We start from the raw sequence: 15,914 nt of genomic DNA, 5'->3' as shown, positions 1-15,914 counted from the left end.
TAAATTCTACAAAGTATCTCCAAACAAAGTCTTCAGTAAATTATCCTTCCATTAAATTTATGCAAAACTGTTCTGTAAGAGACTACAAAAAGGCATTTTCTTGGCTGTCCCATCCTGTTTACATCTATGTAAGCATTCCACCTTCTTGAGACAGTCTGGGTCTTTACCACAAAACAAGGGTAAGAATCATTCCATTATGACAAAGGCAAATTGCAAACCTTGCAATTTCTTCTGAAAATTAAATAATTTATGAGACAAACACCTGTCAGAGAACCACACCGAAGTTTTCAAATGTAGTACATTCATATAAAGCCAAAAGCATAGAACAATTACACTTACAGTGGACAATTTGTACAACTCTAGCAGTATCCACAGCTGTAGATCTTTCCCTGTCAATAAAGCCTCATAGAAACATTAAATAAAAACATGTTGTAGGTTTGGAAATTGTTCCTTTATTCTTCCCTGACTCAGACACACATCGACTTCAATTCCAAGTGGAAGAAACTTCAGTGAGAAGGTGATACATATTCTTCGAATCCTGATTTTAGCTATCTCCCTTTAATTCTGATCAGTCAACTGAAATTCTTGCATGCTTCACAGTCAGCTATGCCACAAGTAAGTTGTGCTGTATATATAGCCTCAAAAATGATCTGCTCATTGCAGGTAACTGGTGACAGGACAAGAGGGAATGGCCTTAAGTTACACCAGGAGAGCTTCAGGTTGGATATCAGGAAAAATTTCTTCTCAGAAATTGTGGTGAGGCAGTGGCACAGGCTGCCCACGGCGGTGGTGGAGTCACCATCCCTGGAGGTGTTCAGGAACTGTGTGGATGAGGCACTGAGTTTAATGGGGATGGTGGTGATGTCTTGGTGGTTGGACCTTATGATCTTAGGGGTCTTTCCCAACCTTAACATTTCTATGATTCTATTCTACACTAGGATTTATAATCAGCACTGAGTCCTTACACTTCTTTGAGATCAATCAGGAGTAACTGTATTCTCAGGTGCTGTGTAAAAGCAATAGTCAAGCTGTGGTGGGTTATTGATGGCTGCATGTTCAAACAAAAGGCATTTCTCTTGTGAGAGTCATAGCAAACAGAAGTGTTTCAGTAGGGTATCACATTTGGCAGAACAGCCAAATAACTTTTACTTGCTGAAGATTTTGGCAGCTACCGCATCATAAATGCAAAGAGAGCCTCAGTTTGAAATCACCCTCTGGCTGTATAGGCATGCAAGAATTCTGAATAAAAATAGACACTAACTGTAGTCCTTGGAATATTTCTACACATTATTTTTATATCTCCTTCTTCTTAACATTCCCTATAATAACTGTTACAGTCACACTGTTAAACTAGTAATTCACAAAATGACAAAAAATGTATAGTAAATATATAGTCACATAAAATAATTCTCCATTTACAAAAAAAAATCTCATTTTTTTGTAAAGTGAGGTATTTTTGTAAAGTGAGGTATTTTACTACAGGGTAGGAAGTAAACATAAGAGTTTTTTTGGTTTTATAAAGAAATGTAATGCATTTTGGAGTTTATATTACTAATATAAACTAATCAGGATTAGGCATTGCAAATGATTCTTGTCTTTTTTGTCTCTTGTCTCTTGACATTCCTCAAAAGCCAAAAAATTTCAGTCATCTTTAAAATGACTGATTTCACAACTTTGCTCTAAAGCATCTGCACTGAAATGAAAAGAAATATGACTTTGTCAAGTTATAAAGACAACTGGAGGCAACCAGGGGAAAAGTTTAATTTTAGAGAAGATTTCCAAATTTCATCTGGAAAGATGATTGAAGTGCTTTTCCTTCCCACACTGCTCTAACTTCATTCTCACCTGGAGGAAAAAGAAAAGGAGCTTAAGGTGAGCAATCTGACACTCAGCCCACTCAGCTCTGCCTTCCAGACAGCAACTGCAAGATAAGAAAGCAGTGGAGGCACTGCTTCCTCACCTCTGGATATTTGGGATCTTCTCCATGGGAGAATAAAGAGCAATTACCCTCATTTGGAATTCACCCTTAAAGTGTTATTAATTTAGATAATTTCTATGTGTTATCTCATTACTTGTAAGTATGAGTGGAAAAATGCTCATTATCAAAACTTACTGAAAAGTTTTCTGATCCCATCAGCTGGTCTTTGCCAGGATTTCCTTGTTTTCCCTGCAGTTTTTTGCCTACTGCTCCCTCTGGCCAGAAACTTTTAGGCTTCCCTTCACAAAATGCAGGTTCCAACCCGTCTGGACTGGTTAAATGGCATCTGCTCTGCTGCATGCTTTTGCAGTACTCTCACACCAAGGGTGACAACTTGTTTCCTAAGGGTTAGACACAAGGTTTCTTCCAATAGAAAAGGTTTTTGACCTCATCAAGACCTCAGAATGACCGGATCAGTAAAAACAGTTTAAACTGTTCCAGTGCAACAGATCTTACTTTGGGCAACATACATCTTAGCTGGAAGGTAGCAGCAGATTCATCACATTGGGGCTAACTAGAACCTCTCTGTACAAGCTGTAATGCAGGTGGAATAAGATAAGCTTTTGTGTTAGTAATTTCATGTAATTCCCAGCATCCGTAGTCAGATGCCTAACTGTGCATAAAGACTCAAAGCAGCCTTGCTTCTCAGGAGTACTGTCACTGTCGGGGTGTGGGGGATATCACTTTAGAGGAAAGACAGAGTTTTGGCTCAGCACTGTGCTACTGTGCTGGATATTAATCTTTCCTCCTACAAAAGTTGCTTCTGATAAATAGGGAAAAAAAATAAAAATATGAAAGGTTAGACTAGGGAAAACTATTTTAACCATTGTGGGGGAAACCTATGCTTGTGTGAGGTCATGGACAGAGAAGCAGAAGGTGTCACATCCTTGAGTGAAGTCTGGAAACAATATAAGGAGGAACAGATTACTGTGTTCATGCTATGAAAGTATGAATCACTTCCTTCCCTTTGATCACTAGCAGAGTTATGAAGTTAGAAGCATAGTCTAGGAGGTGCTACCATTGTCTTCTATTCTTATATTTCAAATGCCTTTCAGACGAAAAGTAGAGCTAAAAGGCAGTAGATGTGGGGAAAATGCTGTGGCCAAGTGGTACACCCCTTGCATATGGGAGTCAAGGACATTCTTTCTGGGCTGATGGACTGTTGCTTTCCTGAACCCATCACATGAAAACGATCATATGCAAAACATGCTAGTGCTCTGCAATGCAAATTCAGAGTACTCCTTCAGAAGTATGTGTTGGCATGCCAAAGGTGTGGTTGTAATTTATCACACTGGCTCATTCAAACTGTCTTAACATAATTAAAAAGCACAATTAGGCTTCAGGCTATCACGTTTGAAGATCTCCTCAAGATGCCTTCAAAGATGTTAGTCTGAGGCATGCTATAGCTATTCAATTGCATTCAGTTAGAACTATTGCAGCAGGCAGGATTCAGAAGCACAGTATGTAGTTTCCATATTTAATCTGGAAGTACTCAGAGAAAGAAAGTGGGAGAACTAGATAATGTAGTCATTAGCACGGCCTGCTAATGTTGCTTCCTTAGTGAAAACAAAATGAAAGCATGGATAGAGAGTTGTAGACTGGGAATAGGACCTCTGCCTGCTGAAAATCACTGCAAAGTTTCTATCATTTGTCCAAATAGTGTAGAAAATTATTTTTAAACTGCTATTTTGCTACTTTTTTAATACTAAACTTGTTTTCCTTTTCAATGTGAAGTTAAATATTTACAGTTAACCTCTGCTAATAACCTTGTTTTGAATTAAAAAAAAAAAAAAGTCTATCAGACATAAAAGGAAATCAAATGACCTGGAAAATAATGTGATAGTATGTAATACAATGAACAGTATTTGGGAGGAAACAACAACATCAACAAGAAATCTCAAGTGTGCTCTAACCCACTTTGATCTAACATGACTAGCATTTATTTCAAGTCAACACCATCATTTTGATGTTTTTCTACCATGGTAGATTTAAGTGTTTGGTTCTCTCCTATAACATTTAGTGTTATATAAGATGTCATTTTAGAAAATATGAGATCGTGCTGGAAAGCAATTTCCTGAAGTACTAGGAATAGGGTCAAATCTTTATCTAGGGTTGTACTTGCAGTTCTGGCAATTTTCTTTTTTAATAAATATGGATAACTCTGTAGGACAGCAAATGCTGTCCTTCATCTTATGTCGAGGTTTGAAAATTGGGTTGTGTGGAACAGGTTGGATATCTTCTTAAAGACAGAAGATGATACAAAGTTCTTGATCCAACAATGTAAAAAATCCAAAGACACATTTACGTGGTTGTGTCATCTGAACCGTGAGCAGTCAAACATAAATCACCAGTGCTGAGGAGGGAACTAAGGAGTCATCGTGATTTACCAGGCTGGACCTTAGGCAAACCTTGTTGACTTGTGCATAGCGCTGCATTAAGTTACCCTAGTGCTGAATGAGAGCTGCTTTGCATCTTGGTAGCTTGTGCCACAGAGCTCTTAAGCTTTCTGAATTTGTTTCCAGAAGTTTGCATAGACATAGAACCACAGAACATCCTGAGTTCATCAGAGATCATCAAGTCCAGCATCTGACCCCACAGAAGATTATCAAAAATTGAAAACCTATGTCTGAATATGGTGTCCAAACACTCCTTGAACTCCAGCAGCTTGGGACCCTGCCCACTGCCCTCGGGAGCCTGTTCCAGGGCCTGACCACTGACCACTCTCTCATTGAAGAACCTTTTCCTAATTCCTTCACAAGGAGCAGGGATGGGAGATGGGAAAGGAAGCCATCTCACAGGCAAGCCTACTGGATGTTAATGGATGGTCTCCCAGCTAATTCTAGCCATGGGGGTTGTGGAGCAGATAATGAGCTGGGTGCCTGGACCTTCAGTGTCGCTCCTGTGACCACACTGATGCGAGCCCTGGCACAATGGCATCATTCTAGGCCATCTGTCCTGGAGGCAGATCCACTTCCATTAGGTCTTCATCTGGAGGTGAAGGGCCTATGATGGCATTCCACCTGAGCCTAGCGCAGCAGACTAAAGAAGAAGGGTCTTGTTCTTCTATCTTCTGCCATATTGCTGGGGGATCTTTTAGGCTAGCTTGCAGGATGTCTATAGTTTACTCTTTCTGAGTTAATGGTGAGTGTAGGGTCTGTGGTTTGATTAGAGAGTTTGTCTCACTCTCCTGCAACTCCATTGCTGTGATCGCACTGCACAGAGCACAGAGAAGCTGAGGTGGTGCCAAATCATCTCTGTGGGAGATGGATCCATGGGCTGCTCAGCATTCCCCAGATGTTTGCATGTACTAATGTATATATTTTCTGACTGAAGTTTTTTCTTTCATTGCCTTTCTTCACTGGATGATGGGAAAACTTCAGGTTCACAGAATCACAGACAGTCCCAGTTGGAAGGGTCCAATGAAGATCATGGAGTCCAATCCCTGGCTTGACATAGGATCATCCAAAATTCAAACCCTGTCTGATAGCGGTGTCCAGACACTCCCTGAACTCCGGCACTCAGGGCCGTGCCCACCGCCCTGTGGTGCAGCCCCTTTCCCTGACCCCCAGCTGCCCTCCCCTGACGCAGCTCCATGCCATCCCTGTCGCTGTCACACAGAGCAGAGCTCAGCGCTGCCCCTCCGCTCCCTGTGAGGAGCTGCAGCCGCCATCAGGCCTCCCCTCAGCTCCTCTGAGCTCCTCTGGACTGAGCCAACACAGGGACCTCAGCCACTCCTCATGTCTCTTGCCCTCTGGAACCTTCACTGCCTTTGTAGCTCTCTTTTGGATAGCATCAAAAATTTATTGCACTTCTACATGCCTCATGCCAGGATGAGAAATGGCTGTAGCAAATATAGACCCAAATTAGAAAAGCAGGCATTTGTGAATTGATGATTTTTGAATACAGGTTATAAGCTGATGTTGGGAAGTGAGTTTAGCCCATTCCAAAACCAGAAAGGGGGGAAAAAAATAATAAAAGAACTTTTATTCCTTTAAAAGTACTTTTGCCTTCTCTGTGCTGATCGGCCACCCACAAGAGCTGCTTTCGCATGAAGGCTGTGTTTAGCAAGATCCAAACCGCAGCCGCTCTCTGGGCACAGCCCACGTTCAGGACATACATCCCTCGTCCCCGCGGCTGCCGCGGGGCAGTAAACCCCAAACCGCTCAGGATTCCCACAGCCGCACCGGGATCCCCTGCATCCCATCCCGACGGCCTCAGGGCACGGCTCTGTGCCCACGGGCGGCTGAGGGCCGCGGATGGGAAGGGCAGGGGGCGCAGACTGACCGGCGGGGCGCAAGAAGGAGGGGGGGGCCGAGTGCTGCCGCTTTAAATCCTATCCCCGGGGGCGGGGAAGGGGCCGCCGGGCGGGGGGGGGGTGGGGGGCCGAGCGCGCGTCCCGGCGGGCGGGGGAGGGGCGCGGCAGGGGGCGGGGCGGCGGCGTTCGGGGGCCGCCGAGAACGGGCGAGAGGGCGGCGGGAGCGGAGTTTGGCCGAGAGGGAGTTAGGGGCGATAGCAGGGAGCCGGAGGCTCCCGCCATGGCCACGTCCCCGTGCAGCAGCAGCGGCGTCTCCTCGTCGTCCTCGTCGGGGCTGGGGGCGGACGCGGGGCTGGAGATCCGCACGCGCTCGGTGGAGCAGACGCTGGTGCCGCTGGTGTCGCAGGTAGAAATGCGCTTTCCCGCCCTCCCGCTGCCCGGCCCCGCGCGGGCTGCGCGGCTCCGTCCCGCCGCGGGGGCCGGGGCGAGGGATGCTCCCCTCCCGCAGTCCGGCTCCCAGCAAGGTCGCGGGGCCGTTGCGTAACGCCTGGGCTCGGCTCCCCCGCCCCGCGGAGGGCTGAGGGGCGGCTGCGGGGCTCCCCCGCCGTCCGGACTGTCGCGCTCGGTTGTCCTGCCCGGCTTTGGCGCTCCGCTCCGGGTGTGTGGGCCGGGCGGCTTTTGGGAGCTGGCTGCGCGGGGCGGCATCGATCTGAGCTTTCATCGCACTGGGGGTAGCGCTTGAATGCTAAGAAGTTAAATAATGTGTTAACTGTGACCTCCGAACGTATCCCGCACGGTCCGGGCCGATCTCGAAGCAATAAATCGGGTTTTGAATGTTTGTATGCTAACAGCTTCGGTCGGTTTTGTTCATTTGGTCCTTAGTTGCAAAACTGAAGTTTGGAATGCCCAATAAAGCTGTTCTTGCTTGAAGAAACTGTGAATGAAAGTAACGTGTACAGTGTTTGCTTGATAGCGTTTTTGTACTTTGAACGTGGATTGTAAAAGTTAGTTAAACCGATCTGTGCGTCTGTGCAGAACCTTTTCGCAGCATGTAGCAGCAGTACAAAAACCCCATTAGTCGGAGTGATGCGAAATTGCCTTTGTACTGTGGCAGTCCTCTTGGAAAGATGCCGTAGGCAGCCCCGTTTTGCATGGGCATGGGCAGCCTATCGGAGAGGGTTGTGACCGTGGTTCTGTACTTATGGTAGTTTCTTATCCCAATCAGCTCAGAGAAACCCACCTCAGGGGTTCAGCTGCTTGTTCTGTGGCAGAGCCTCAATACACTTCAGTGAACTTTCTACTCCTGAAACAACAGAGAGGTAAAACATGGAGACTCCTTTTAGGAAGCTTAAGGGCAAACAAAAACCTTCCCAGTTGCCAAGGCTGGGCTTAACAGCTTCTAAATCCCTCCTTTTGACAGGTTTGTGTGATGAGGCGCACATTCTTATTTTGGAATACTCCTTAGGAGAGGCTGTCTTGTATCTTTGTGTATGTATGTAGGTTGCTCCGAAAATAATGCCTCCTGTTAATTTCCATGAACACTCCAACAGATACAGAGAGCACACTATGATTGGTAAAGCAAATTCTGAGCTGCAAAACAGTTTTTTAACATAGTCACAACCATTAGCTCTGCATTTTTGCCAGCAGTGAACAGGAGCCTGCATGTCACACTCAGAAATATCTGTACCAGCGGAGGTGACCCACTGTTGCTGCTGCTGAATTGGACCACCTACCTCCTCACTGTGCTCACATCCACTGTTTGGTCTCCATAAATGTTCAGCAAGCACTGATGAATGTCAACGGGTGCCATTTTTTCCACAGGGAGGAATTCAGGCACCTTTTCTTCATATGCACTTCCGTGTCAGACACCATTGTGCCAGACTGCCCCACCGCTGCCATCTATCACACAAGCAATAAAATGTAACGGAATGTTGGTGGGAAGATCCAATGTCTACTGCCATACCACCAACATCTGCCTCTAATGTGTGAGCCATCAGAATAAAACAGGAGGCATTAGTTTCAGAGCATCCCTCATAGTTGGCAGTGCCTATGTTAATGACCACAAAACCTATGATCATCTCTTCCAGACGTGCTAAGCATCTTTCATTAATACTATGTTAGGAAGATGTCTGAGCATTTCTAAAAACTCAAAGCTTACTGTTCTCCCAGTGCAGTGCTCCTGACTTGGAACAAGCCTGCGCCCTTGGAACATGAGTGCTGAGCTCCATTCAGATTCAGGCTGAAGTTACTGATGGTATCAGCAGTAGTTCCCTAAACTGGCCTGATACAGTGCCCTACTTATTGTACAGGTTTCAGTTATTTCCATACTTGCTTCATGGAGATTTTTTTAGTAGACATCTCATTGTCTTTGTTTGAGGATTTATGCAGAAATAGTGCTTTATCTCTTATAATTTGTTTCCTATGTTCTGCATATGCTATGTATCTGCAGCAAGTGCAGGACTTCGGCTTTGCACTTGTGCAAAATACTCTTGCAAAGGGAATTATTATTCATGCTGTGAAGTAAACTTCATAGGTGACAGTTTTGTTAAAAGCTGGAAAGTGCTATGTGATACTTGCGTGCTACTGAAAAAAAAAGTGAGAATGTTGTTACTGCTTTTCACTACCGCTTCTAAAAGAACAGGAAACCCTAGGTAGCCTCACTTTCAACCTCTTTTGGTTAGCTAAATCTTTCATTAAGCCAAAAAAACAAACAAACAAACAAAAAAACCCCCACCAAACTCCCTGTATTGATTCTTATTTTAACTCATGTCGTACTGTGAATGTGTTTGACTACCTTCTCTTACTCAGCATTTATTTTAATGGTACTTTTCCATTTGCTTTTCTTAGACTACATAGTGTCAGAGTAAATTTGCCACCAGCAGTGGTACAAGATTCCTGTTCTCCCAATTGTCAAAACTACCCTTAGATTCTCTACTGGATATGCTCATGAATAAACTTTTCTAAAAAGTTAGCATTTACAGAGCTGAATTAGATCTTCTTTTTATTTAGATCTATTCTTAGCCTCATGCTTACCTCTCCTAATAGCTCTGCAACTGACAAAAGAAGACTGTAGACTTAAGCCACAGTTTGCTAACCTTTCTTTTTAGCTATCCACATATCTATGCTGTGGAGGGAATTATTCTGCAGTATTGTACAAAGCATTTGGCACGCAGTTCAGAAAATATGGCTTTATGGGTCAAACCCCGTTGGGTGCCTTTAGTTCTGTGTTTCACATGAAAGTGGCACAGTGTTCTAAAATCTAGACATCTCCTTCACTGCTGCTGCAATTTCCAGACTAATTAAGTTGGTTTTTATTTTTCTATGGAAAGTTTTTGGCAACGTAAGTCAGGAAGGGTGTTTAAAGCGGTCAGTGCTGACTCATTTAATAACAAGTCATTTAAAATAATCGGGGAAAGGCAAAGACAGGGAAAAAGCACTTTCCAGGATGTGGCTCCACCAGCGACTTCCTCAGCTGCCATTATGTATGTACCTGCTTGCTAGTCTAGCAGTAAGCAGGCATCTTCTCAGCTGTCTGTCTGGATGGGTCTGTTCCAAGAAAGCATTCTGACAAACTGTAGACCAGTTTTTTTTTGTGAACCTTCAGAGTAAGGCACTTGAAAAAGTTCAGAAGTGCAAGCCTGAGCTCTGTCTGGTTTCTGAAAGAAAGTCACTTCTCATAGTTGTAGGGAACCTACCTGCCTGTGTACAGACTCGTGGGATAGCAGCTAACTCCTCAGCTTCAGGCAGTGCATTTTGCCTTAGGCACTTTGAAAAACTGTTGTGTTCACATGTTACTGAATGTGATTTTCCAATTTCTGTGATTTGTGGGTGATACTGTCAGAGGTTTGGGGATTTGTTTGGCCAATGTAGTCAAAACTTAATTAAAAAAAAATAAGTCAAAGACACAAATGTTTCTGAATTTGTTCTTGTCAGTTTCAGATTCTGAATAAACAGCCAGTGGTATGTGCCTTGAGAAGGAAAAAAAAGAAGCCTGTTCTTTACTATGATATTGTTTCCTTGGTTTCTCTGAAGCTAGCTGAAATAATTCCAATTTCAGTAAACATTACATTTTTATATACATACTGCTCTGCCAGCATCCAGAAAACAGCTCTTGCACTCTCTGGTAAAAGAGAAATGTGGATATTAGGAAAACATGTGACATAGGAGGGGTTACAGGAAGCATGTTTGCTTTCCATTGAGCAAAGAAGGCTAATGGCAGAGCTCACTGTTGTCTGCAACTATGTGTATCAGGCAGATATGGTGAAGGTAGGTCCTTCCTAGAAATGCATGGTGATAGGCAAGAAGAAAATGACAGAAATTGGAACGTGGGAAACCTGAGATATAGGAAAAGGCTCTCTTTTGCTGTCCCAGTACTCAAACAATGGAAGACGTGTGCAGAAAATCTATACCTGCGTTCCTGGAGGCATGAGAAGCTCACTGGGCCAGACCTTTAGCATCATGCAGTAATTGGACCTGGCTGGAGTATGGAGCCAGACTACATGTCACTGGTAGTCTCTTTCATTTTATGCAAATTGCATATTTTTTCATTGTAGCCAGATATTGCACTGAAAGAAGTGCTGCTGAGGAGTAATGGTCAGTTATCATTGCATACAGGAAGACAGGAGTATTTTCCCATCTGTATCACTTTGATCTCTAGTGATTTTCATCTGACATTTTTATCTGGTTGGTTTTGTAAGATGCATCTGCAGTTCTTTAGTTGGATCTTATCTTTACTGCCATGAATAACTTGGGATCACCAGCAAACTTCCATCGTTTTATTACAAACTTATCACCCCTCTCTCTTCACGATCATGTAGAATAATTCATGTTCCAGCAAAGGTTTCTGTGAAACTGCCATTGTTACAATGGGCGATCATTCACTTTCTGCCTTTCTACTCCATCTTTCTCCTCATTCACTGAAACCCTTTAAATGGACTTTGCCAAAAGAGAATTAGGAAGCAGAGTCCATCCTTAGCCCTATAATCTATGACCTCTCCAGAGAGCTCTGGTTATGTTGTGAGGCAAGATTTCCCTTCAGAAACACCAAATACTGAGTCTTTTCCAGTATGTAATTTTTATTTGGGTGTCCATTACTTCTGTTTGCCTCATCGTTTGTATTAATGTATAAGCATCAGGCAACTTCTATACCTCAACTAACAATCTACTTTTAAGAAGGAGGTTGCATGGAAAAAGCTGATATCATCTGTTACATCTTTGTGTTCCTTGAAATACTAGTGAATGGTATATAAAGTTGTTCTAGTTCATTGTACCTAATATTTTCATAGCCTCTTCTACTGTCACTTTGAATCAGTAACTGATTTTATCAGGCTTATGCTCCTGAAGAAACCAACTATAAGAGCTGGTAAGTTACTTTGTTTAGTGAAACTGCTGTTATTCTGCATGGAACTGAACAAGCGTATTCAATCAAAGAGAGAGGTATTGTAGAACTGCAGCCATGGAGTTCAGCATGCTACTTTTGCATGACATTGAGTGTTATCTGTAGATTAATATTGTGTTTGGGAAAGCTTTTTTGTGTCCTGTTGGCTTAGAAGACCTCAGGTGCCCGGTAACAGCTAGATTGCTTATGTTGTACCCAGTAGCAGCAAAATGTGGGATGGCAGCTCGCGTTCAGTTCTGCACCATGGATGTGGATCTTTCTTTGTGGCCTTACTGAAGAATATTTTATCAGGATGTGGCAAAGTTGCTTCATAAGGCTTATTTGTGGGGATGCATGCATGTATGGTGCCAAAACCGGTCAAAACTTACGTGAAAGATTCTATTGTCACTCATGTGATAACTAACACATGTGACACATTTTAACAAATATTTGTTTCTTCTAAGCACATCTAGTGTTCTTGAGGATTATTCAGTCATGGATTTGTCTTAATGGGTTTCTACTAGTGACTGTAAAAAAGTTATATCCCAAGAGCACACTTAGAATCTATCTTTCTATCACTAGTTTGCAAAAACTGGAAAAAAAAAATCCTGCTTTTCCTCAGCATCATGCTTTAGTCATGTATGCAACCTAATGTTCAAAAGTCTGGAGTTGTAATATTATATTGGACTATAATATATTGGACTCATTCACAGACATACTTCTGAGCTTTTTGCATATTGAATATATTGTCTCTTCTTCCTTTAGAGCATATATGTCTACTCCCCCAATTTTATGTTTGTTATTGTTTTTTAATAAAACAAATAAAAAACTAAGTTTTGTTAACTATATCCACTAACTATTTTATATGTAGCACAAGACAATTCTCTCCACTTGCATCCCAGGCAAGCCAAATGTTGTACATCCATGCTTTAGAGACTAGGTAGAGGATTGTCTCTTACGTTCTTTGGACAACTTTCCTGAAATTAATGAATGTTTATTTTTGTTTGCTTCCTGAATGTGAGAAAGTCTGAGCTTTTCTCCATTTCGGCTTACTTGCATTTCTCATGCAGCGGGTGTACTGAGAGACTTATTCCATGAAGTCCCCTGCCTGCCTTGTTTTGCTGCATGTTTGGGATACTTCTAGGCCTTTCTCTTCTCCAGAAGGTTTTAACATTTTCTCGTGTTGTTGTCGTGTTGTCGTGTTGTAGCTCCAATGTGGTGCCAAACATTGGGAGTTGTCCCTTACGGCTCTTCTTGGAGATGGAAAAAGTAGAGCAGTCCATGTTTGTCTTAAACTTACTACTTTCTTCAGTGCACTTGAGGGGAAAAAAATCTAATGAGTGCTTCCCTTTTAAAATGCTTCTTGGGTACAAATATTTCTCTTTCCATACTTTAAGAATTCTGCCAACCTCCAAGCTTTGAGCAGCTCTACAATTTTCTTCTTGTGTGAATTAATTTGGTAGTCACTGTAGACTTGGCACTGTTGTAGAGTAATAAAATTACGAATTACTGTGTAGAGGCTTATGTTGTAACTTGTACTGAGTGAAGGAAACTTCCTGCTAAACTAGACAGAATTTGGTACTGCAGAGAAAGTGTGCAGTGATTGCCATCGTACACATTAACTTTGCTGTTGACTCTGGAAGCATGTGGTATGCTGCTTGTTTACAGAGCTGTACCTCATTAGATTCAATTAGTGACTAACTCATTGTCTCCTCCCTTTGGTTCCATAGGTATTTTGGATTAATTTATGACTTTGTGTTTTGTATTATGAATCTTTTATTCTATACAAACATACATTTTTCTGGAAAATGAAGCTTGCAGCAATTCAGCTGTTCAGTCTACCCTATGTACTCTGTGCCCTTTAAAGAGACTGCTTCTTTCTCTTTGATTTATGCAGGAAAGTTAACCACATGAGTTCATCATCTGACTGTAGATCCTGTGATTAATTCTGTCGTACCACAGCCTCAGATGCATCTCTGGGCTGATGCTGTTGCAGATTTCTCATCACTGAGGCTTGTTCCTAATTGACTGTTTAATTGTTGAAGCTGAGTTGTTAGGAATCGGTGAAAGGGAGATAGTTGCTTACAGTTGTGGTTTTTAAGGTATATTTGAGAGCATAGGAATACCTTAGGATATTTTAAATAGGTGAATATTTTTTTAATGTTATGTTAGTTTTTTAATATCAGTATCACTAATGATATTCTGCTTTACAAAGAAAATTGCATTGGAACATTTACCACACGAAACCTTAACTGGTGCAATTGGCTTTGAATTCAGCTTAGCACCTCCATTGTGATATTCAGCTTTGGTAACATAAATGAATTGCTGTAACATTTCAAGTAATTGAAGCAAGATACTTCATAGTGACTTTGCTTAAAATCAGCTGCTCTTTTTCAAAGGAAGCTTATCTTTTACACTTGTGAGATCTGATTAACGTCTTTTCTATAGATTAAGCACATTTTTGTAGTTCTCCAGCAGAGTATTACATCAAAACTGCCTCACAGTGGCCCTGCGCGTAAAGAATGAGAGCAGCTTTCTTGCTACTCAGCATTGTTAACAGATGGTTTTCGATTAGGTACTGAAATCCCCAGCGGATGAATTAAGAATGAATGATTGCAAACAATTCTGATTATAGATTAATAAAATTGCTGTATGGTAATATGAGACCATTGCTTTCTGCATTGCAAAGCGTAACCCTTACTAGCTAAAGCCTCATCGTTTCTACTTGTTGAGTTGTACTGCCTTGTTTAAAGCTCAAGGGGTAACTGAGCAGTAATGTAGAATCTGGTTCTATGTTTTAATTGATAATTTGTGTAGTGAACCGGATGATTTCTTGTTTTTATACCTTACATGAATAATGAAATGTTAGGATAACTCCTAAACACAAGTTGCAAAAAACATATGAGCAAATACTGTGATTCTTTCAGAATTATATGGAAAAATATTACGTGGTTGATTTTGTCATCAAGCAACACTTTGGTATGGACTTTTTGTATTAAGCAGGATGAATGTAACCACTTATAACCGCACGTTATGTATTTTTAAGTAAAAATGAAGCTGAAAATTAGTTCTAGTAACTCAGTGTTGTAAATGCCTTTTTCTTATTCACAGGGATCAAAGCTATTTGGAAAGGACGTACTGTCCCAACTTACAAGGATTTAAAATGTGGGAGTTAAAACAGTGTAAGGAATGTGCCCTTTCATTATCAGAGTTTATTATGTTTTGAAATTCCTTCAGTTGTAAAATTGAAGTATATTTAAATGTAATTTACTCGTGAGCTCTTCAGATAATGGTTCCCAAATTATATGCAAGTTTTGTGTTGCTGTTGTTGTTTACACTTCTCTAAGTGGATAATAGTTACACGCAAAGCCTTTTTCCAGAGTACATTGTACTTTTCTGTTAATCCCTAGACAAGCACGAGTTTTTCAAGAAGCAATACCAGATGTTGCTCTGAACTGAAGTGGTATGCCAAAGAACTGCAAAGGTAGCTCCTTCTAAAAAAGGGTTGAAAAACTATCCTGTCTGTAACATGCAGTACAAGGCATTGTGTGACTGGCATTCATATCAGCGAAGCTGCCTATGGGGCTAACAGGCAACTTTTTCCACATCTGCAGGATCCAGTCCCGACTTGAATTGGAAGAGGTCTTGACTGCAGACATTATCAGTGTGGTATTTGTGTTACATCCTATGTTACAATATCTGAATTCTTAGTTCCCCAACAGTGACTGTTTCTGATTGAGAAGATCAGAGGTGTCTCAGGCATTGCTTGCACAGAGGTTTAGGTGAGCTAACGGAGGCAAGTTAGACAAGAAAGCCACAATAATTATTTGGCATTCAGTCTTTGGTTTTAGGTTTATCTGATCATGTTTGTAAATTGAGTTATTTCTGAGACTTGCATCTCTCTGGTGCTGAAAATGCGTGCATCTGTTTTGACCACATCTGAAAGTACACCTTAAACAATGGGCTTCCATCTGAGTTGTTCTTGTTTTGTTAGACTTGCTTTTGCCCAGAATTTCAAGGTGCAGAATTAAAAGAGGGTAATAGCTGTATTTTTGAAATCTATCCATTCAGGTTAGAAGGTACTGAACTGGAGAGCAACAGGAGGAGTTGTTGTTGGCTTCTATACCATTAAGACCAATTATTGCATTCATTAGCTCAAGTTCATTTTCTAGTGAGGAAGTTGTGCATTTCAGTAAAATTTCTGTGTGGTAACTGTTAGAATGCAAAGGCATTAAAGGCCATTTTATTTTTTGATGCATCTTAGGATGAATAAGTACATATACCATGATGTTCGGGGCACTTGA

The 15,914-nt window shown here is 41.8% G+C and overlaps 1 protein-coding gene across 2 annotated transcripts in view; it reads left to right on the top strand.

Annotated features, from left to right (window-relative positions):
- The first annotated feature begins 6,414 nt into the window (after positions 1 to 6,414).
- Positions 6,415 to 15,914, top strand: part of CTNNAL1 (catenin alpha like 1) — a 596,511-nt gene continuing 587,011 nt past the window's right edge. For both annotated transcript variants that reach the window (XM_048939247.1, XM_048939246.1), the window contains exon 1: positions 6,415 to 6,639. In XM_048939247.1, coding sequence (XP_048795204.1) covers positions 6,514 to 6,639 — 126 coding nt within the window. In that variant the 5' untranslated portion in view covers positions 6,415 to 6,513. The remainder of the gene's footprint in view (positions 6,640 to 15,914) is intronic.

Source organism: Lagopus muta, chromosome 3 (assembly GCF_023343835.1).
Source record: "Lagopus muta isolate bLagMut1 chromosome 3, bLagMut1 primary, whole genome shotgun sequence".
NCBI classification, from domain to species: Eukaryota; Metazoa; Chordata; class Aves; order Galliformes; family Phasianidae; genus Lagopus; species Lagopus muta.
The sequence above is the reverse complement of the archived record's forward strand: the minus strand, read 5'-3'. Positions and strand labels throughout refer to the sequence as shown.